This window comes from Mesocricetus auratus, unplaced genomic scaffold (genome assembly GCF_017639785.1).
Source record: "Mesocricetus auratus isolate SY011 unplaced genomic scaffold, BCM_Maur_2.0 Super-Scaffold_100003, whole genome shotgun sequence".
NCBI lineage: Eukaryota > Metazoa > Chordata > Mammalia > Rodentia > Cricetidae > Mesocricetus > Mesocricetus auratus.
In genome coordinates, this window is record NW_024429188.1 from 57,828,743 (window position 1) to 57,851,382 (window position 22,640).

Below are 22,640 nucleotides of genomic sequence, written 5' to 3' on the forward strand. Positions count from 1 at the left end.
CATCATTCCCAGTTAGTCTCTCTTTCAGTCTGTCTGTGTGACTCTCTCTGTCTCTGTCTCTGTCTCTGTCTCTCTCTCTCAGTCTGTCTCTCTGTCTCTCTCTCTGTCTCTCTCTCTCTCTGTCTCTCTCTTTCTCTCTCTCTCTGCCTAGTGCTTGTGGACGAGTTGTAAGTTCTCAGCTTCCGCTCCTTGCTATACCTGCTATACCTGTCTGCCTGCTGTCATACTTTCTGTCACTATGGCTATGGACTCACCTTTTAGAACCATAAGCCACCAAATTAAACTCTTTCTTTTAATATTGCCTTGGTCATAGCATTTCATCATGGAAATAGAAAAGTAACTAAAACAGGAGTTGGTACCAGTGGGTGGGTTATTGCTGTAGCATATCTAACCATCATACTTCATTTTTTGTATGTTTTTGGAGGAAAGTAGAAAACTTTGGGACTTTGGACTAGAAAGAGGTTGAATGCTGTAAGTGGGGTTTTATGATCCATCTTAGTAGAATATTGAAAGAAAACAGGACTTAGAGTAATGTGGACTATGGTGTCCAAAATCAACTGGTTTCAGAGGTGAAAAATATTAGTGACTAGGTTTACAACTGGTCTTGGAATATTTTAGCAAAGAATGTAGCTGTTTTTCCCCTTGTGCTAAAAATGTGCCTGGGGGAAAACTGAAGAGTTTCTGACTAGTTTTTTCTGGTAGAGAAGATTTCAATATATCCAAGCACTGACTGTGCCATGTGGTTATGAGTGATCACTCTTATGCAAATCTAAAATGAAAAAGAACAAGTAGGGCAAAAAGAAATACAAATTGTACAAATGGAGGAGAAAAAGAACACTAGGTAGGATACATAATGTTGGAGCCTTAGTTTGTGATGAAAGATAAGGAGAAATATAGTAAAGATAGTGATATCCTCAGGGCAAGACCCCGCCCAATTTTAAACTCTCAGCAATTGCTCTAACACCATGCCTACCTGCCTGTTGCCATGCTCCCTACCATGATGGTCATGGACTCTAACCCTCTAACACTGTAAACAAGCCTCAAATGAGATACATGTTTTTATAAGTTGCCTAGTCACGCTATTGTGTCATGTAAACAGAAAAATAACTAAGACTATTTGCATTACTCTGCTGGTATCTATCACTCACCCCACCACATATTTTCCAATGTATTTTACACAGCTATTCATGGACATGCCTTATTTCCTACCCTAAAAGAAAATGTAAGCACCTTTGGTTTAGGAAAAATGCCTTATTTCCTTATTCCTATTTGAAGGCTATAGAGCAATAGACTCAACCCATTTGTTTCAACCTCTACAGGGTCATATATTTCTGATGGTCTTAGGAACTGAGAATGCACCTCCATAGTGTCCGGATGGGTCTGCCCACATGAAGATACACCCACACACCAGTACAGAACTGTATTAAAGGTCATAGCATTAGGATGGTTGAGAACCACTAATGTAGGGTACCTTTTAAATATTAGGAGCATCACAATGAGAAACTTAACAAAACTGATAAATATCATCTGCTAATGAAAAAATGTGTTTTCACCAATTTTAGATAAAAAGCAAATCAGCACATATAAATCCTATGACTACAATGACAAATTGAGATTAAGGAAAATCAGAAGCAGCCACAAATAAAAAGACTGAATAGAGATAGAAGGAATCATAACTAGATAAGTGTCTTGGGGTCAGTTTAATTCCAAAAGAAGAAATAAAGCTTAGAAAGGCTAAAAGGTGAAAATGTAAGAGGATGAGGTTAACATTTAAGAACCTCAACTTATTGTAAACGTTGCAATTAAACTAAATCTCCTGGAAGGATTTAAAAGTGCAAAAATACAAAAGAAATACACTTACAAAACACACATATGAACACAATGGTAAAGCTATTTTGCAAAACAGGCTATTTTTGTTTACAAAGCATGTGCCTTGACCATTTTTCTTCATTCTTACGTTAGATTTTCCTGAGAAAACGTGTTTCAACGCGGTCTGAGATAATGAGTTCTTAGAAAAGTAAGCCTAGTGTTCTTAACATGTCCTTACTTATAAAGATACATATACATCACATTACCAGAAACAGGGATATATACCTATGTAAGTATGAGATGTGGTGATATTTTGTTTATGATCTAACAAATAAAGCTTGGCGGAGGATCAGAGTGCAGAGCTAGCCAGATTAGTTAGTCATAGATGCCAGGCAGTGGTGGCACACATCTTTAATCCCAGAAGCCACACTAGTTAGCCATAGATGCCAGGCAGTGGTGGCACACACCTTTAATCCCAGTAATTAGGAGATAGAGGCAGACAGATCTCTTTTAGTTCAAGGCCACCCTAGGCTACACGAAATTGATCCAGTCTAAAAGAGAACAGCTCACACAAAGGTGGTCCTAGCACTTGGGATCACATGTCGTTAGACACAAAACTAGGGAAGTAAAGACAGGAGTGACATGGCTGGGTGGAGAGAGGAATATAAGGTGGAAGAAACAGTCTGAGCAACAGTCAGTCTAGAGCAGTCTGAAGCAGTCTGAGTTGCAGTCAGTCTGAGGAAGTAATCTGAGGACAGGATCCTCCCTTTTGTCTGAGCACTGGCAGAGGTAAGAGTGCTGTTGACTGGTGGCTCTGCTTCTCTGATCCTTAAGCTTCCACCCCCTGATAGCTGGCGCAGATTTATTGTTAAGACCAAAGAGGATTCATGCTACATAAGGATACTGACCATGTGGGTAAAAAAAGCAGATGAGAAGTACGTAAGTACAGAGCATACCAGAAATTCTGTCTTTGTAAGAAGTCAATATTATAGACTGTATTCAGCTAGTATGCATTCAACTCCCTATCGTGGGATTAAGGAGGGAAGCAGAAGAGGGACAAAGGTAGGAAATATGCTCTCCCCCTATAGTTCTGTCCAGCCACCTCGCTCCTGTTTTCAGACTTGTTGCTTAAATATTTGATTATGCAAAAGAAGGAGCAGGCAACTGCTTTAACTATAATCACATCCTCTTTCTATGTTTACCCAAATTTATGAAAACTCAAGCAAATATCCAAAACAATCATCACCTTACTCAGATCCTTTGTGTACACAAATTCACACAGATATGCATGCACAACTAGCAGCTTCCTTAACTAAGGAGACACAAGAACATAGTTTTAGTAAGTAAATTATTAAGAGGAGGTGGAATAGATAGTAGTAGAAGTATGTCCTCTAACCACCTAGATTAGTAGTAAACATGAAACTCTACATTAACCCCTTTATTTCTACAGATGCCATAAATCATTTATCTTTCAGCAGAGGGAAAGATTGTTTCCCATTATAATTGAGAAATGAAACGTAAAGGGAAGAATGCCATATCTCTATCCATACCACAGTGTTTCCTATTGGGAGACTGATGCCTTAAAATGCCAAAATGTTCTGTCGCCACTCTAGCTGTTTGTGTGCATGCATATGTGTGTGCATTGAGGAAAGTTTATAGTTATAGAAAAATGTTTTCTTAATTTTCTCCTCAAATTAGACAGATAATAATATGTACTTTGTAAAACATAAGGTTATATATCTTACTTAGAAATATAATAATGTAAATTTATAAATAGCTTATTACTAAGTTCATAATTCATACATCATAAGCTACAAGCACATGAAAACATATTTGAGCTATTGAATTTTAATTTTCTTCTTGCTAGTCCACATCTGAAAAGCAAATCCAAATACATTAAACCTGGTGTTACGGTTGGTAGATTTTATGGGGAGCCTGTAAAGACCTTTGTCCCTTTTCTCTCAGGTTCAAAGTGCACAAAAGTCCCTTGCAGCACAAGGGTGGGGCTATAGAAAGGAAAGTATTATAATAGCCAAGCTACTTGGAGTTTTGCTTCCCTATATCAGAATGTATCGGTGCATGGCTGCAACAAATTAAAAATAGAGTTTTATATTAATGATTAGAAGTCCACTTTCTAATTGGAAGATAGGCCAGAATTCTGCATTTAAGGACCTGGTAACTGACTCATCCACTGCAAAAAGCAAAAATCGATCACATGACACCTTACCTGTTCAGGGTTTTGTACTATGTATCTCCTAATGGTAGTTTGTGGATATGTAGTAACTTTCATTGTTGGAGAATGGAGTTCCTGTCAGGAAAAATTAAACCATATAACAACATAAGATTATCATTATTTGGTAACTTGAAGCCATCAATAATAAGGAACAATTTTCTTTTTGTTTTTTATTTTTAGTGATACTATGCTTACTTTATTATTTTAAGCAAACAATCTCTACTTTGTTAAAAATAAAAACAAGAAGAAAGGTGAAATTACAAGGTAGAATATCGGCATATATACAATGACTAAATTAGAAATTCTTTTTTAAAATGGGCACACCGTAAAACAGTATCACAGTTAATTCCTGAGTTAGTTTTAAAACATGAGTTCTGATTTTTCAATGGGGAAATTGAATTTTGTGTGCACTAAATTCAGCACTGAAGAAATAAAAGAAACACCGTTTATCTCTGCTTCTTTAATCTCTTGAGGGAAACTCCAATCATGTTTATCAAGCTGTAGCTGGAAACAGTTGTCAGCACAGACAACCAGTATATATCAGCTAAACAGAAGAGGTAAAATGTCCACAGTCACTCTGAAATGGAGGGAGGAACATTGCTCTCTAATTGGGCATGGATAAAATAAACAATGCGCTCCTCGAAGGAGTCTACATACAAATCCCCCTAGCAGAGGCTGTTCTAATACATGACAAAATGGAATCAAAATGTTTAATGGAATTCAGATTGTTTACATGGTGACTTAAAAACATGGAGTTTATCATATATAATCCCTGTAAGCTCAATGCAGTCAGGAGCTCCTTAGATAGTGAAAGAATGGCAGAATGTCAGAAGGCAGAAATGGTGTCAAGAGAAGAGCAGTAGCATCCATTGCTCAATTAGAAGCAGGACACTGAGAAGCCTCTTGCATCTTCCAATATTCAAGGGAGCAGGTTTTCCCCTACAGCCTCAAGAAAGGAATCCTGGTGACTTGGTATCAATCAGTGAGCCCCTTTTGTTTTTGTACGTCTAACCTTCAGAATGATTGGATAATGTCTATAGCATTCTTGTATAGCAAGTTAGTGGCAGCTTTTACTTTAGTTTACAAGAATAATAGGACCCTGAAAATATTCATGACATCGAAACAAATGAGTAAATGGAGCTAGTAACTTCCTAAAGTGATGTAAGGAACAATTTTCATAGTGAGCATCGTACAGTAATTTTCATCAACAATGATATGTGATTTTATAATTTATTTAACTTGAATGTTGGAAATACTTTTGCAAAGCAGCTTTTATTCAATGCTGTTGTAAGTACTTGCATTATACTAATTTCTCTTTTATCATACATTTCCACATTTTATTGTGGTTTCATTACATATTCGTTTCTTCTAGAGTTTGGCAAGTAAAAAAAATCTGTAAGAACTAATTGTATTTACCCTTACATTCTACCCTACATCTTAAGATTGATTAATTCACAAGACCCAATGACTCAATAAACACTTTACATTATTATTTCTAAGATTCCAGTCCCTACCTCACTGTTATATTTACGCACTGGAGATACATTGAAGTAGAGTAAAAATGCATAAGTGGTGCTAAAATACATTAACTAAAGTACACTGTTTTCTCTCTTACTGTGCTTCTCTTCCCACTTTGGAACAACGCTGCTCCTTGTTTCTTTGTCTAACTTTCCTGCAGTATTCTGAGCCATCTAAGACACAAACAGAAATTATACTATTCATGGTTAATGACTAGAATCATGGCATTATGTTTTCTGTTTTATTTTAAAGCCTGTTTAAAATAAGGGTCTCAGAATTGCCCTAAACATTCTCATTTACCTCCTTACCTCCTACCTAGTCTGAGGTGAGAGAATTTGGAAAATTGAAAATCTGGCAAAGTGCATTGAATCTAAATAACAATTGTTTTGAAAGGAGTGTCTCCACTGGGGAATTTATTTACTTCATTGAAAATTCCCCCTTCCTACATTTTACTAATCCCCTTTTCTTTCTAGACTTTCACAGAATGAATTGTGCTGCAATGGAATGTTTAGATAAAAGGCTAGGTCTAAATTAAATTCATATTAAATAGCTTGTATATAAAAATTACTCATAATCTTTTTGACTTCAATTTCTTTTCTCTAGAAGAAAAGGGATTTGAGTGTAAATAAAATTCACTATGGTTTTTGTTTGTTTTGTTTTCTTTTCTTTGTTGTTCTTCTTCTGTTGTACCAGTTCACCTGCCCATCTGGCTGACTGGAGTATTTCCAAAGATATGACAGTCACATTACATGACAAGGATAGTGCCATATGACAAACCCTATGGCTTGGTACAAACCCCTAATGTAATCAATAAAAAATACTTGTGCAGTATAAGCAAATACACACGTAAAAATAAGCTAGGCCAATCAGCAGAATAGCACAACGTGTTTGTATCTACAAATCAAAGAGTATCTCCCCTTCTCTCAGTCTTTTTATTATTTGCTGACCTCTTGGAACTGTTTGATGTACTCATCGCCTAAAGAAGTGTCTACATATTTCTGTCTATTGTTAGAAGCTGGACCTGCTTGTACATGCTTCAGTTTACTTTTCAGATAACCCACATCAAAACTATGTAGAACAGTTCAATGGAGGTTGGGAATTTCCTCCTACTTGCTGCTGGTGATGATTTGTCACCACAGAAACTGCACTAAGCAACCACTCTGATGCTCTCTATGAACATGAAGCAAATGTAATCTTGAGTCATGGACCTGAGGACCTCCATTGTTTTTCCCCTCCCTCCCCATAGCTTATTTCTGAGGAAGTCTTCAGGTTTTACATGGTCAAAGACACTAATAAATTCATGCTGCAGGTTGATTTCATGGAAAGGAACAGGGGCATCTGGGAGCTCGTTGATTACTGTATTACCTCTTTAAGAACTTAAAGAATTACTTGTTTACTTCTTTAAAAACTTAGCTGTTTTCAAGCACATCCATCATCTACAGCCGTGTCATTTTCCAAAAGGTTAGTAGCTTCCTGAATCTAACACACTTGGGTTCCAGCTCCTTTCAAATGCCTCCAATTTATGGGCAAGTTGCATTATCATAATTCTAGATTTCATTGCAATGACTGCATTGCCACCAGATTTGGTGTGTTTTGTGTTGCCATTACAGTAGGTGATATTACAGACAGACCAGAAACTTGCAGTTGCTTGCCATCTCTGGGATCATATTCTAGTTGTTCTTTACTTTCAAAAGTCTGTTGGTCTGATTCTGAATACTTCTTGGGCGAGTGGTGGTTTGAAGGATAAATTCCCCCTATAGATTCAGGTAGCTGAACACTGGTGCCCAGTTTGTGGTATTTTTTAGTAGGTTATGGAATTGTTAGGGGGAAGAATTGCTAGAGGAAGTTCTTCACTGGGGATGGGCTTTGTGGATTTATAGATTCACTCTACTTCTAGTATATTCTCTGTGATCTTGGGAATGGACAAGAAAGGAAAGGTTGTGGCTTAACAATGAGTTAGTTGTGTGCCAAGTTGGCAACGGGCCAATTGTGCAGACTGGTTTTATGTTAACTTGGTATAAATTAGAGTCATTAGAGAAGAGGCCTCAGTTGAGAAATTGCCTTCAACGGAGCAGGCTGTAAGCAAGCCTGTAGAACATTTTGTAATTAGTGATTGATTGGGAGCAGCCCATTGTGGGTGGGTCCAATCTTGGGTCAGTGTTCCTGGGTTCTGTAAGAAAGCAGGCTGAGCAAGTCAAGAGAACAAGCCAGTAAGCAGCACTACTAATGGCTTCTGTATCAACTCTTACTTCCAGTTGTCCTGTTTGAGTTCTTGTCCTGACTTCCTCCAATGATGAGCAGCAATTTGAAAGCATAAACAAATAAACGTTTTTCTCTCCAAATTAATTTTGGTAATGGTGCTTTATGACAGAAATAGTAACCCTAATTCAGACACTTCCCTAATCACTTTTGGTTATAGTGGTTTTTTTCATAGTAACAGGAAAGTAACTAATATATGGTATGTAAATAATTTTTATTCCTATTTATATTCCTGGGCCCCACTGTTTTCCCTCACCAAGGACAAAGGCTTCTGCCATCAGGGTTGCAAGATGTAAGAATCATGTCAGTCCTTGTGCTCACAGATAAGCATTAGGGGAACTAGGAATGTTAAACACATGGAGCTGTCTTTTCAAAAGGAGAGATATATAACTTGCTTTTTTGTTCTGTTTTGTTTTGATTTTTCCCAGAAGGCTGAAAACAGATGTGGTTAATTAAGCCTGGTGACTTCTGCACTATCTGTATGGCCAGACCACAGTGGCTCCCCCAGACTTATGTTTATCTGAGTCAATCTATGGTGCTATCCTCCCAGACACCCTTATCATGAGCATTGTTTACCTTGAAACTTCTTGCTTAGTTAATATATGCAACCTATGCTTATAGAAGATGTCACCGGTTTTTTTCCCGAAGTGTTTCAATGTAATCCGGTTTAAATTTTGCTGTACACATGGGATTCAGTTAATTATCATGAGAAAATATTTTTTCAAATTGTGCTGTGTCTATACATGCCTAAAATAAACTGCCCAGTGTCAGACTCTGGAAGTTTCAACCAATACTGCCTACTGAGTCACATTTAACCAGACTTTCTTTTCCATTCACAGAGACAGCCTACTGGTGGTAGTGTTTGCACTACTAGTTTAGGCTTCATTTATGAATATTTAAAGGCTTTAGAGTAAGGACTTCGAGCAACCCCTGCAAAGACTTGGGTATTTGTACTCTGCCCATTGATATGAGCTTTGAGAAAATCTAGAAACTTCCTAAGATCAAAGAAAAAAGATCTGGACCTAACATTTTGTAATCAAGAGTTGTTGTCCAGTCTCTTGTCTGATTTGCTTTCTGAAAAAGGGTTGATGGTGCCTTCTCAAAGGTCAAACAGTCCTCTGGTAATTCTTTGGGGAGAGTGAAAGCCATTTCTCATATGGAGTCACTTGCCAAGTGAAGGTTTTTCTCCGGCTAAAGCCAGCAGATGTGGCCACATGAAACACATTGGAGACCACAAAGAAATTTGCTGTGCAAGTATGAACAATGGAAACTCCAGAAGCAATAGCAGCAGCTTGGTGACTAGATGCCTCTCTATACTTTTAAAACTATACTTGGTTGGTGAGGAATTTTTAAAGTATTTTATTTTGTTGGATGCATCCCCAATGGATTAGAACAAAATTCTGCTTGATGTCAATTAAACATTTGCCTTTATCTAGGTATGGTAGCATACACCCTTAAATATTCATTCAGTTGGAAGTGGAGAGTCATAGATTACATTGAAAAAGACAGAAAACCTGTATGTGGTGCTGCAGGATTGTAATTATAGTACTTAGGAGGCTGAAGCAAGAAGATCTGGCTTTCCAGATTAGCCTGATATACACACCTAGACTTGTCTCAGGAATTAAGCCAAAAAGAAGGAAGGAAGGAAGAAAAAAGAGAAAACACTAGAATAAGGACAATGGGAAACTTTTAAAGAAAAAAGTCAGTATTATTAGCATAAGAGGCTTGTTACATATCAATGAGAAAAAGATCTTTAAGTTAATAGTGAAGTTCATTTCAATAAATTCATGAAAACCAGATACTCCTAAAAAAAGCAACAAAAATAATAGTGAAGTTATCAAATACATATACAATTCAATAAAACAATGCTGAGGGATTATCAAAGAAGGGGTGGGAATGTGGGAAGATTGTAAGAGGCAGAAATAATGGACATTTCCAGCAAAACCTTATTTACTGGGCATGACAACCTATTGCACACATGAATTCACAGTGGCTTGGACTCCATGTATAAGATTTGTACAAAGAAGAAGGGGAGAGGAGGACATGAAGGAGCAGGAAGATTGAGTCTGGGGAGGAATAGAGGAGAGCAAGAAAAGAGATACCATAATAGAGGGAGCCATTATAGGTTTAAAGAGAAATCTGGCACTAGGGAAATGTCCAGAGATCTACAAGGATAACACCAACTAGCAATCTAAGTAATAGTGAAGAGGCTACCTTAAATGCCCTTCCCTGATAATGAGGTTGATGACTACCTTATATGTCATCCTAGAGTCTTCGTCCAGTGGCTGATGGAAGCAGAGGCAGACACCCACAGCTAAACACTGAACTGTACTCCTGGAATCCAGTTGCAGGGAGGGTGGAGTGATGAGCAAAGGGGTCAAGACCAGGCAGGTGAAACCCACAGAAACAGCTGACCTGAACAAGGGGAACTCATGGACCCCAGACTGATAGCTGGGAAACCAGCATAAGACCGAACCAGACCCCCAGATAGTGGGTGTCAGTTAGAAGTGCTGGGCAATCTATGAGGCCTCTGTCAGTGGGTCAGTATTTATTTCTAGTATACGAATGGACTTCGGGAGCCCATCTCACATAGAGGGATACTTTCTCAGACTAGACACATGGGAGAGGGCCTCGGCCCTGCTCCAAATGATATGACAGACTTTGAAGAACCCCATCGAAGGCCTCACCCTCCCTGGGGAGCAGAAAGTAGATGGTATAAGGGGGTCAGTCGGAGACAGGGGAGGAGGGGAGAGAGAGGGAACTGGAATTGACATGTAAAACAAGCTTGTTTCTAATTTAAATTGAAAAATCTGAGAACAACAACAACAAAAAGATCTGTACAAGACCATACTAGCCAAAATACTAACCTAGTTGGGGGAGGAGATCATGAAGTCCCACCCCTATTTAAGGAGCTTCTGGGAACTGATGGCTGCTAGGGTATGGGGGGTGAGAGTTTGCCTAGAATTTCCCCTGAAGAGCCATTCATGCTCTAGCAGAGAATCCAACAGCTGTGCCCATACGGGAAGCACCCAGAGGTAAAATCACATGAAGTTTGGAGAAAAGGGTGAGGTTGTTGTGAGGAAAGAATAGGAATTTTAGGGGGAAAGAATAAGGAACAGATTTGCTTAATGCACAGTATATACATATATAAAACTCTCAACAAAAAATAAGGGGAAAGGAAGTGGTTAATAAACCTCAAAGTATTCAAACAAACTAGGAGTCAGCGTTTAACAGTAACAAAATACCATGTGTTTCCCAGAAACTTAAAATAGCATCTTGTTTCTTATTTACACATGTAACTACAAAATTAATTTGATTTAATTTTTAGTTACTTAGACTCTACTTTCTTGCACATATCAGTTAGCTAAATCTATTTTATTGTATCATTTGGATACACAATACTTACTTTAAAACCTAATCCAATAACTAGGTCATAAAGGTGAAAGGAAATAAGAGTCTGGGTGTCATTGAAATCATAATGAGGTTAATCTCCTGCCCTTAGTGTCTACCTCTAAATAGAAACTTTTAAAGCATTACTTGCAAAGGCAGTTCCTTAGTCAATCCAAAATCCAGATATTTTATTTGTACTAGAACCAAGAACCCTTAAAATATCCACACTCACTAGAAGATTCTCAACTAAAATTAAACTACATTTAAACTAGAAACAGTTCCAGTAAGAGAATAATGGAAGTAAAAATGTAATTCATGGGGCACTTGATATAGATTCTATTCCTGGACAGAGCTTATATTCCTATATGAGACTACCCTCTTCTTTTTGTGAGATATAACATTTTGTGAATATATAGTTCTATAATGACCTAAAGATTGTCCACACATATGAACAAGACTTACATAAAAGAAGAAAAACAAATCTAACGTAACACACAACTTTGTTTACCTGTTCAGCATTTTGTGTTATATGTAGAGTACTTGGTGCACAAGTAGATATTTTCAGAGTTGGAGAATGGAGCTCCTGTTGAGAAAAACAAAACATTTAGAAAGTGTTTCTGAGCACTGTACTTTGAAAGTCTTCAGTTACTGGGATTATTAGCCCATACAATTGATAGCATAAAGTATCATTTATATTTTTATAATAATCTTTTTTTATTAATATTTTTTTATTTTCCATTTTAAATTTAGATAAGAAACAAGGTTGCTTCACAAGTCAGTATAATAATAATAATCTTATTAGTCATAAATAAGAGCATTGCATGTAAGTTTTCTTTGATGATGTCTCTTTCAAAAGGACACATTTACTTAATTACTTGGCCAACTTCTAAAGTAACCTAATAATAAAATAATTTCTAGAACAGTTTTATAGCAACGAAATCTTGTATTATTAGGTTTTCTTTTTTTGACAATCTTACAAATATATACCACGATGGTTTTATATGTCCTCTGTGAACAAGATGAAAAAATTTGTTGAGCAAAACAACAAAGAATTATCAAACAAATAGATGAAGCTACCTTTGAAAACTTGAGTGTTACTCTTAGATTACTTCAAGTTAGCTCCATCATACTGTGATGATATATTATTTATGATCTATTAAAGCTTGCCTGAGGATTCAGAAAAGTAAAGTCAGCCACAAGCCATAGAAGCCAGGCACATACATTTAATTCCAGCAGCTAGAAGCTAGGAGGTGGTGGTACCCACCTCAAATCCTAGGACTCAGGATTAAGAGGTAGGTGGATCTCTGTGAGCCCAATGCCACCCAGATTTTCAAAAGATTGATCCAGTCCTAAAGAGAAACAGCTCACACAAAGATGATCTCAGCACCTGGGATCATATGCCTTTAATCCCAGCACTAGAGGGGTATAAAATATAGGAGCAGGGTATTCAGTAGTCAATATCAGGCATTCATTCTCCAGCCACACTGAGGATAGGAAGACATTGAAGTCTCAGGATTCTCCAGCCATGCTAAGGAGAGGCTGCAGTCTGAGGTTTGGTGGAGCCAAGATTGCCTTTCAGTCTGAGGTAGATTAAGAGCTAGTGACCAGCTGCTTTGCTTCTCTAATCTTCATCTAGAAGTTTGGACCCCAATATCTGTCATTGAGTCTTTTATTTTTCGTGCTACATCATACTTTATCTGTTCTGGTACCAGCTTAATTCTGCAGTCAGCAGTGTTGCTTCAAAATCATTCACAGAAATGAAGGAATGTGGTATTCATAATGATTAGACAAAATGATTACCCTTTTGACTATGCTATCATTGTTATCTTTCTCCCTTAGGTAGTTAATATACATTGCCTCATTAATGTTTACAGGTACTGGGGATCAAACCCAAGACCTCACATGTTAATCAAGTGCTTACCACTGAGCTACTACTTCCCCATCTCCAGATTGCACAGTTGATAGTATTACTCAAGCTCCACACACCTTCCTTTAATTTACAATGGATTGACATGCCTCCAGGATATTTTCCCACAAACAGAAAAAAATGTTTTTCTAAGAAAGGGATAATTAAAGTCAGAATCACAGGTATACATACACGGTAAACACTGACAGGTTTATCAGAAGCCAAGCTACAATGCAAGTATAATATGTGTTTTTAAAATATTTGCTCAAACTGGATAATGTTCTCAACACTTTGGCACTTTTTATCATTTTGTTTTCAACTTGTTACATTTTCATCTCCCCTTTCCTTTATGTCAACTTCGATAATACAGATTCAGTGTTTTCAGGGCGCCTCTGAATAGGTTCCTGCAATTCCTGTTAGAAGCTAAAAATTGCTCAGGTAAATGCAGAGAGTTATAGACTGTAAAGCAAACAGGGACATATTCTTTAGTTCAGAAAAATGATTCCAAATACAACCATGTGCTAATGGATTTGATCAAAAGATCATGGAGAAAACAAGTGTGTGGGATGAGATGGGGGCTGTTGTTCAACATGAGCATAATTCTTCTTTCTTTTATTAAAATAAAAGATTAGTGAGATATCTTACTAGCATATTAGTTATACGAAGTAAGTTGTTTCATCATGACAGTCACATGCATATAATGTTCTTAGATTATAATTGTTCCCTTTATTGATCTTGCAAACAGTCATTTCCTGTTCCATAAGCAGTGAAAAACTTAGTGAATCAATCAATGAAGACCATGTTGTAACTTAAAGGTCACTGCAGGAATAATAATTTCTTTTTAGTAGACTTTCTAAGTTTTTAATTTTTTATAAATCACACACACACACATAAACACACACATCACATAGAGTCTTCATATTGAAATAATTAAAATCAATGGGCAGTAATATTTTTGGTTCACATGCCTTTTGTACCACACCCTTTCATTCCTGATAATTAAGTAATTAAAGGCACAAATGAGGTGTTCTGGTCATCATTGTACAACAGAAAGGTGCCTGGGCTTGGAGTCAGGCTCCTTGAGTTTGAAGCTCATTATAACACTGGACAGTTTGTGATATTGGGTAACTCATGTCTCTTCCATGAGCTTCAATTTACTCATATGGGAAATGACACAAGCATGTATCTAAATGTGATTTAGACAATCCTTATTCTCTGTTCCATTTCTGACATTCTATAAACTTATCAATCTTGTTTTCCTTTGATGATAATGATAATGTTATTACTGGTGATGATGGTAACACATATTAAGACTTAACTATTCCATGCAACTTATATAGTGTTTTCTAAGTCAAAACTTAAAACAACCTCATAAGGAAGGTACCAGTTCCATACTATTATACTCACAAGTAATGTTAATAAAAAACATCCTAATTTAATAGATGAAAATCATTCAGGCAATGATAGGTACTATAATTTCAACAAAAGTAGCAATGACTCCAGAAATCATGCATTTAATGTGTCTATATTACCGTATTTATAACTTGCTTGATTATATTTTCGGTTTTATAAATTGAAGAATCTACTTATAAGGCAAAATGTGATTATATCTTATATTAGAAGTCTAAATATATTTTTATTTGCCTCTTTAAAAATTAGTTCTTGTGAAAAGTAACATTTACATTTCTGACTATTGAAGAATTAACTGACGTCTTTGTGCTTGCTAGAAAAAGTGCCCTACTGCTAACCTATACCCTGGCTATTTTTTTTCTTGTGGCACCATTTTAGTGTGTACCTCAGGCTGGCCTCGGGTTTCCCTGCCTTAACTTACAGTACCCTTGAATTACAGGTGTGCATCATCATACCCAGTTCAAAAGCAACTTGTGTATTCTTGAAAATAGTACACCTATCTAAAGCTGATTGCATGAGGAGACAGCCCTGATTAAATAATTTAAGCTGTTATGAATTCAATAAAGGGTATCTCTAGACTGCATGATATATTGGCAAAGTGTAGCCTCAGGGCTCCAAATTTAATCCCTTTAATACTTCAAGACAGTTCCACCTTTTCTTATAAAATATACACTGCATTATTGAGTCATCTATCCTTGTAGCTCAGAAACGATAAACATCACCTTGTCAATTTCCTTTACACGTAAGTCTGGTGAAATCAAAGTTCATAATTACACAGGCTAGATCTGGTATAAAATCCAGGTCTGTTTGTCCTGTGCTGCTTCAGGTAATGATTTTTAACTTTGACAGAGTTGTAGTGGTATTCCTCCTCTTCTTCGTTTGCTTTTCATAAAGTAGACATAACAGTGGCAATTTTAAAATCAAAGTGGGTTGAAATCAGTTGACATTTTGAGAGAATTTCACCACATAAGTCAAGATAATTTTCTGCATCTTAGTATATATTATATTAGAGCTAGGAACTTTAGTTTCCCGTAGGGAATTCACTATTCACAAAAAGTATCCATTTTCAACTGTTAAAATAGCTATGTCTTTTCAGAGTTAAATCAGTTGAAGTGTAAAGGGCCCAAGTTCCTCAGTTATGTTCTCTAATGACAGTGCTTTTCAGTATCACAGTGCAGTGCAAAAAGAGGGAATCAGAAGCTGGAAAACTTTATTCTCCTCTTAACATAAAGAAAACCTACAAAGCACATGCTGTGTTCTGAATTCAAGGATTGTTTGAAGTATGGAATTAAAAATCAGAATGGATGCTATTTTTGTCCTCAAATTTTATGCTATCTAGGATAGTAAGAATAGCATTATCACTAACTAACTTAACATAATAAAAATATAAACTTGTTTAAAGTGATGCACTTTATTATCTAATTAAAATGAACTAAAGCATGATATAATGGAACTATTCAAAATAGGTTTCCCAATTCAGTGATGAATAATTAATTAAAATATCTGTTTTAACTTGGGCAAGTTATCATGGACTGTTGGAACACTGGATTTTTTAATTTGTATTTTTGGTTTTATTTTTTCTGGAAACAGAGTCTCATGTGACTCAAACTGGTCTTGAATTGCTATGTAAGCCAAGAATAACTTTGTACTTCTGATTCCCTAATGCTGGGAAACCAGGAATGTATGACCACATGCATTTTATGTGGGTAGCGAAGGTCACACACAGGGATTCATGCATGCTAGGCAAGCATTCTACCAAATGAAATATATCTCCAACCCTCTTTATATGTGTAATGGATATTGCTTGTTATGTAACAGTGTAAACGGGTATAAGAATCACCAGAATCGAAACTCTATTCTTACTGAAGTTATAATCAGGTAGGAGATAAAAATTTACAAATAAAAGTGAAGTTAGGGCTATAAGAAGTTTACTACAGGACCTTTAAATGTTAAGAGGTACCATTAACCTTAGATAACCAGAGATTGGATCACAAAGAAACATTAGGGGAGGGTAATAAATTTTGCTCTAATTGTTTCATTGGTGAGAGCTGTAAACATTGGGGGTGTATTTAGAGAATGGTGGTATATATTTGGTCTAAAGCACAAAACAGTAGAACTGGGCTTCACAAAATAAGATCCATAGGAAGCAGATCACAAGTAGACATGAAAGTCAGACAAAGAAATTTAGAGCATAAATGTCACTGAAAGTTTTATGGCAAGAGGAATGAGATGAGGTGTTTGTGAACATGAGGAAGTTTTCTAGAAAGGACATTTTAGGTGTAATTAAGTTTGGGAGAAATTTAAAATAATTTTGTGTTGGAATCTCTGCATCAGATCCAGTTACATTTGTATAGTTTTGATCCAGAAAAAAATGAAAAAAGGACTAAGGGAAGAATCTATTATTTCAGCTCAAAGTTTCAGACAGCTCATAAATGCTTGGTCCCCTGAGGTTAACAATAGTTGGCAGGAGCCTGTGGTGGAGAACAGCTGATCCCACCATAGTAGATCAAGAATCAGATAAAATGACCCAGGAACTGGCCAGGGACAATATACACTGAAGGACCCACCCAAAGTGACTTTATTATTTTAGATAGTCCACATTTCCCTTGAAGTTTCTAAATTCTCCAAAAATAGCGCTACCAACTCAGGAATGGATATTTAAAACATGAGCTTGTAAGTGCCATTTTATAATCAAGCCACAAAAACATCCAAGCTACAGCACATGTAAGAAGATAAATGGGTAAGTAAATGCCATGTTTGAGGCAAAAACCTTTCCTTAGAAAGTTTCAAATATAGTTTAGATAGCAGATGAGTACTGAAGCATTATAACAGTTCTTACAAGAGAATCTTTGTGCACATAACCAATATGTCAAACCATTAGAGGGTTATAGAATGAACTTTAATAAACAAAAGAACTTCACTTCAACAGAATTTCATCAGCAGGGCAAGTACATGGAATATATCTAAAAGCAAACTAATTAATGGCTACAAGTAACAATTGCTCAAGTAACTGATTTGATGACCAAACAAAATGCCTGACCTTTAACATCATATGCCATAACAATTGTGACAAATATTTATCCATCAAAATTACAGACCAAATATAAACAAGTTGATTTCAGATGCTTAATGAGACCCGAGATCTGGAAAAGAAAACTGATTCACTGAATAACTTCCTTATGTCTAGGATGTTTATTTTATGTGCTGTTCAATTTTTAAAAGAAGCAATACTTGCCTTTCTAGTTTCATTTCAAAGAGTTAAAGAGAATAGTCTGAAAGAGTAATAGTCTAAAACAGTTCCAGTTAAGAACTATGTCTTTACAAAAAACATATTCAGTAATTTAGAGAAGTCATAATCATAGAAAAGGAAAAAACAGAAGTGTAAAATAGGAAGCAGGTAACAGGGGGAGCAGAAAGGAAGGATAAAGAGGGAAAAAGCTTACATATTCTATTTCCACAACATTTATTTTTATTTGCCTTTGAGTTTTCATTTAGAAATAATATGTCAGATTTTAAGAGGTGTAAAGCCAGAGTGGAAGGACAGACCAAAGTAGTATTTTATGTGTCACCCTCTAGTTAATGCAAGCTAATATTACTTGTAAAAGTAGATCACATGTAGGGTAGTTGTAGATGAAAATATTAAGGTAAGAAAAACCTTAGACTTTACAAGTGCATTTTTTGAGCGATAAGTAAGATCAACAGATATCTTAGTATTGTTTACAGAACCTGGAGTGGAAATAACAAAGATGGAAGTGGGGAGAGTGGCCAACTGTATTTGCTTAGGAAACAGTAGTATGGATATCTGGAACAGAAGATGGCACAATGTAGCAAATGAAGGATAGATTAAAAAGCAGAATTGGAGGTCCCAATATAGTCTTCACATTATCAAAGACATTTGTGTCATTAAGATCATAAATTTCATATTAAGGAAAAGAGAGATCTTCTTCTTTCAACATTTCCATTGTAGTTATCCCAGGGAATTTGGACTTTTGAAATAATGAAAAATTAATAAATTTCTTGCATAATCATATATTTTGATAAAAAATAATCAATAAAATTAATGGGAAAATATTTTGAAAATTTTGAATGACAAAAAAAAATTTGTTCCTGACAAAGAACACACACCGAATGTTATTCATGCTACATTTTCCTAGGAAATCTATGATGGTCTCAAATTCACAATGTAGCTAAAGCTGGAATCAAGTTCATTATGATTCTACTACCTCAGCCTCCTGAATGATGAGATTATACCATGTCCATCCTATGTTATTTATGTTCATCTACATTATCTTAGGTGGTTTATAATGGGTATATATAAAAGAAAATGATGATGAAATGCAACAATGAATCAGATAGCATAGGCTTTGTAATGTAAATTAGTCAAATGCACATGCCAGGAATATAAAATGTTTCATAATGCTTATAGGTATAGACCTACAACTAACTGCTAGGTTTAAATCCCAGTTTTAGTATATACTAACTGTATGGAATTCCAAAGGTTATATTACACCTCTGTACTTGATGGACCTGGTGTATAAAATGGTATAGAACTTCATTTACTATAAAGTTCGCAAAACAATTCCGGAGAGTAAAAGTTAAGAGACAATTCCAGAGAGAATGTGAAATCCGTATCATGTGAACAAAAGAAAGCAAACCTGGGCACAGTGGAATATATTTGTAAGCCTAGATATTTGGTAGGCATGAGGATCATTTGAAATTGGGAGTTTTGGGACCATCCTGGTTTTCATAGTGAGGCCTTCCAACCGCCTCGAAATGAAACAAAGACAGGAAAATTCACTATGTTTAATAGGAGTCACCTATTAAAGGAGGAGTCATCTTTCTCCTATTCCTAATAATTCTCTCTATAAAGCAATGGGATTTTGAAAAGAAAAAAATCAAAAGATGGATTTTACACACATGCTTTTTGTTCAGGTCTTTTAAAGTTTTTATTTTGTTTTTACTTCTTCTGTAACAGGTACTGTAAACTCAAACTCTGGAAGGTTGTAACTTCATTATTTTTTCATCTCCATGTATCCATCATCACTGATCTAACATATTAGCAGCACGTTGCTCATACATTTTTACTATCAAATATTCCTTTAAATTCAATAGTCTTTAGAGGTATTTCCATATTTAGATAACAGATAGCTTAAGTTTATAGACACACACTGATAGAACTCATGGCAATGATGGGCATGTTCTATATCTGTACTAATTAATACACAAACCACTAGCAACATTCCGGTAAAATGATGTACTGTGACTGAAGATAGTCAAGCAACAAAAGAGAAATAAATGAATTAGGTAGTAGAAAATATTATATACACAGTGGAAGATTTTTCTGCATATATTTGGAAGTATATTGCAATGAACATGGATCTTCTTCATAATTTTTAGTTTGAATTTTAAGCCTTTACATAAAGACTAATACATAATCTTTTCTAATGAAGATCACGGGAGCATTATGGACTCTCCTGTTAGTTCCAATACTTATAAGAGTCACTGAAAGTAATAATACTGACTTAGGTCTAGGCTCAGTAGTTTTAAATGAGCAATATTTCTTTTTTTTGAGCAGTATTTAAAAATTTTTTCTAGACAGGGTTTTTCTGTGTAACCCTGGCTGTCCTGGAACTCACTGTATAGACCAGGCTGTGTCAAACTCAGAGATCCACCTGCCTCTGCCTCCTGAGTGCTGGGATTATAGGTGTGTGCAACCACTGCCAGGCGCTTTTTTTTTACATTTTTATGGTTCTTTTCTAATTGACAATAAATTTTTCATACAATATATTCTGATCACAATTTCCCTTCCTCCAACCACTCCCAATTTCTTTCCAACTCCCCATCCACCCAATTCCAGACCCCCCCTCGTCTCTCTAAAAAACAAACAGGCAAAACAACAATTAATAAGAGGCCTCAGCATCCTTTGGGGCCTCAGGCAATAAATCAGCATTTTGCCCTGTCATCCAGATGAACTTTGGGAGCCCATTCCATATGGAGGGATGCTGTCTCTGCCTGAACACATGGGGAAGGGCCTAGGCTCTGCCCCAGATCATATGACAGACTTCCCCAAGAAGGACCTCACCCTCCTTGGAGAGTGGAGTGGGGATTGGGAAAGGGGTTGAGGGAGGGTTGAAGGGGGGTAGGAGGGGAGGGGAGGGAGAGGGAGCTAGGATTGACATGTGAAGCAATCTTGTTTCTAATTTAAATTAAATTTAAAAAGAATAAATAAAAATGAATAAATAAGAATGAAAAAGAAAAAGCGTTAGAAACACACACACACACACACACACACACACACACACACACTCAGCCCATAAAAACACAAAATCTGAAACCACAATATGTTTAAATTTATATGACATTTATCCTGACAGAATTTCCCAAGGCACACTAGCATTTGAATAAGGTTCCTGAATAGTATGGAGAATGCTTTTGTTAGAACCTTTCAAAGTCAGTTACATTGTCAAGCACATGCTGTAGGTTATTGTTGAGATGTTATTGAATGTTTATGAGACATGTAAATTATAAGTGGGATAAACACTCAACTCACTTAGAATAAAAGTCTATGATTGTTTTGTAATGTAAAGCAAAGACAATGTAGCTCCACTCTTTACTTCTTTCAAGTCCAAATCCCTTGCTTAAGATACTTACTTCTGATGCTTATTCTCTCCGTCTTTTTAAAGAAAACTATTAAATGGAGATGGAACAAACAATGTAGTTTTTCTTTGTCTTTACTATTACTAGGATATATGCTCCAACAAACGTCAAGAAAACCTTCTACTGGAATAGCTTCTGATACAAACAGTCCGTTTAAATCTAGTTATTTAGAAAGGCTTTAACTTTAAAGTGAAGCTTAAGAGCATGACAAATCTTCCAGTAGTTAGCTCCACCATAAATTGTGAAGAAAGATCAGTTGATGTTTCTTCTCTTCTTCCACTGGCTACATTCCCTGCCGATTACCACACCACAAGGACAGCTTGTGAGTGTCACTGTCTGAAAACTAGCCCAGAAATTTATCAGACCTGCTTTAACAAGAGACAATTGCCATGAACATTTTCGCCCAGCAATTACTTGCAACAACAAATTCTAAAGCGTCATTTAATTCTAAGCACAAAAGGGGATGACCAACTCTGAAAACACCAGCCCCTTTATCCCATGACCTCATTCTTTATTCAGGCAACCTACTTCCCTGAACAATCATTCCCTTTACTGACCACACCCTTGAACAACAATTTCTCAAAGCAACACACCCCTCCACCCAGAACAGGAAAATTTTCTGGTAGTAAATAGAAATCTTAACACAGTAGGGAAGTCATTCATAGTCTTTGCAACCAAAGACAAAGGAAAACAATAAAGTAAACAAACCTATACCAGGTGAATACCTATTGGCAGGGAAGGTCATTTACAAATTCACATACACTTCCAAGCTGCTCTCTGAAGTCAGATATTTTTTTTGTGTTTCAAGTTAAATGAAAAAGAATGGCAAACATTTTAGCCCATACATCTAAACAGAATATTTTATTTGATAAAATCCTCATGGTAACATATAAACTAATATTTTAAAGTGCAGATAGGCATATGTGCCACCTACAGCTATGCCGCTGTACATAGCCTGGACTCTGTGTGTTTAGCCTCAAAGTGGACTTTCCTTTGATGAGCAAGTGGTATTTATCCAGATCGCAGCATTTCCTGTAAAATAGGCACTTAAGAAGCCTCTGTTCACTGAATGACTGGAATTTAAAATATTTAATTTTTATCCATTTTTCTTTCTCAAAACAGTTTCTCAGTATTCATGGAAAATATCTTGACCTTCATGAATACTTAAATTAGCCAAAGGAAAAAATATAAGTCCAATGAATAATTCACATCACAGTTGTTCATTTAAAGCAGTATGCCACTTTGAGTTAATTATGGTGGTTTACTATTTAAGCGTTAAGGACTGAATTCTAAAGGGTTTTTATTGTTATTATTTTCTTTGGCTTTAAGTAGATTCTAGAACATTATTCATTTATTTGTAAGACCACATTGGGCTTAAAAGTGTGTCTGGCTTTGTATGATTATACTTGTTCCTGAGGGCAAACCTCATAATTTAAATTCTACTATTAATTCAGATAA

General features: G+C 36.1%; 1 protein-coding gene across 2 annotated transcripts in view; it reads right to left on the reverse strand.

The window, feature by feature from the left end:
- Positions 1–22,640, reverse strand: part of Pof1b (POF1B actin binding protein) — a 69,478-nt gene that overhangs the window by 43,496 nt on the left and 3,342 nt on the right. For both annotated transcript variants that reach the window (XM_021234650.2, XM_013122728.3), the window contains exons 3-4: positions 11,718–11,792; positions 4,037–4,117 (exon numbers count right to left, since the gene is read on the reverse strand). In XM_021234650.2, the coding sequence (XP_021090309.1) occupies positions 4,037–4,117; positions 11,718–11,792 (156 nt within the window). The remainder of the gene's footprint in view (positions 1–4,036; positions 4,118–11,717; positions 11,793–22,640) is intronic.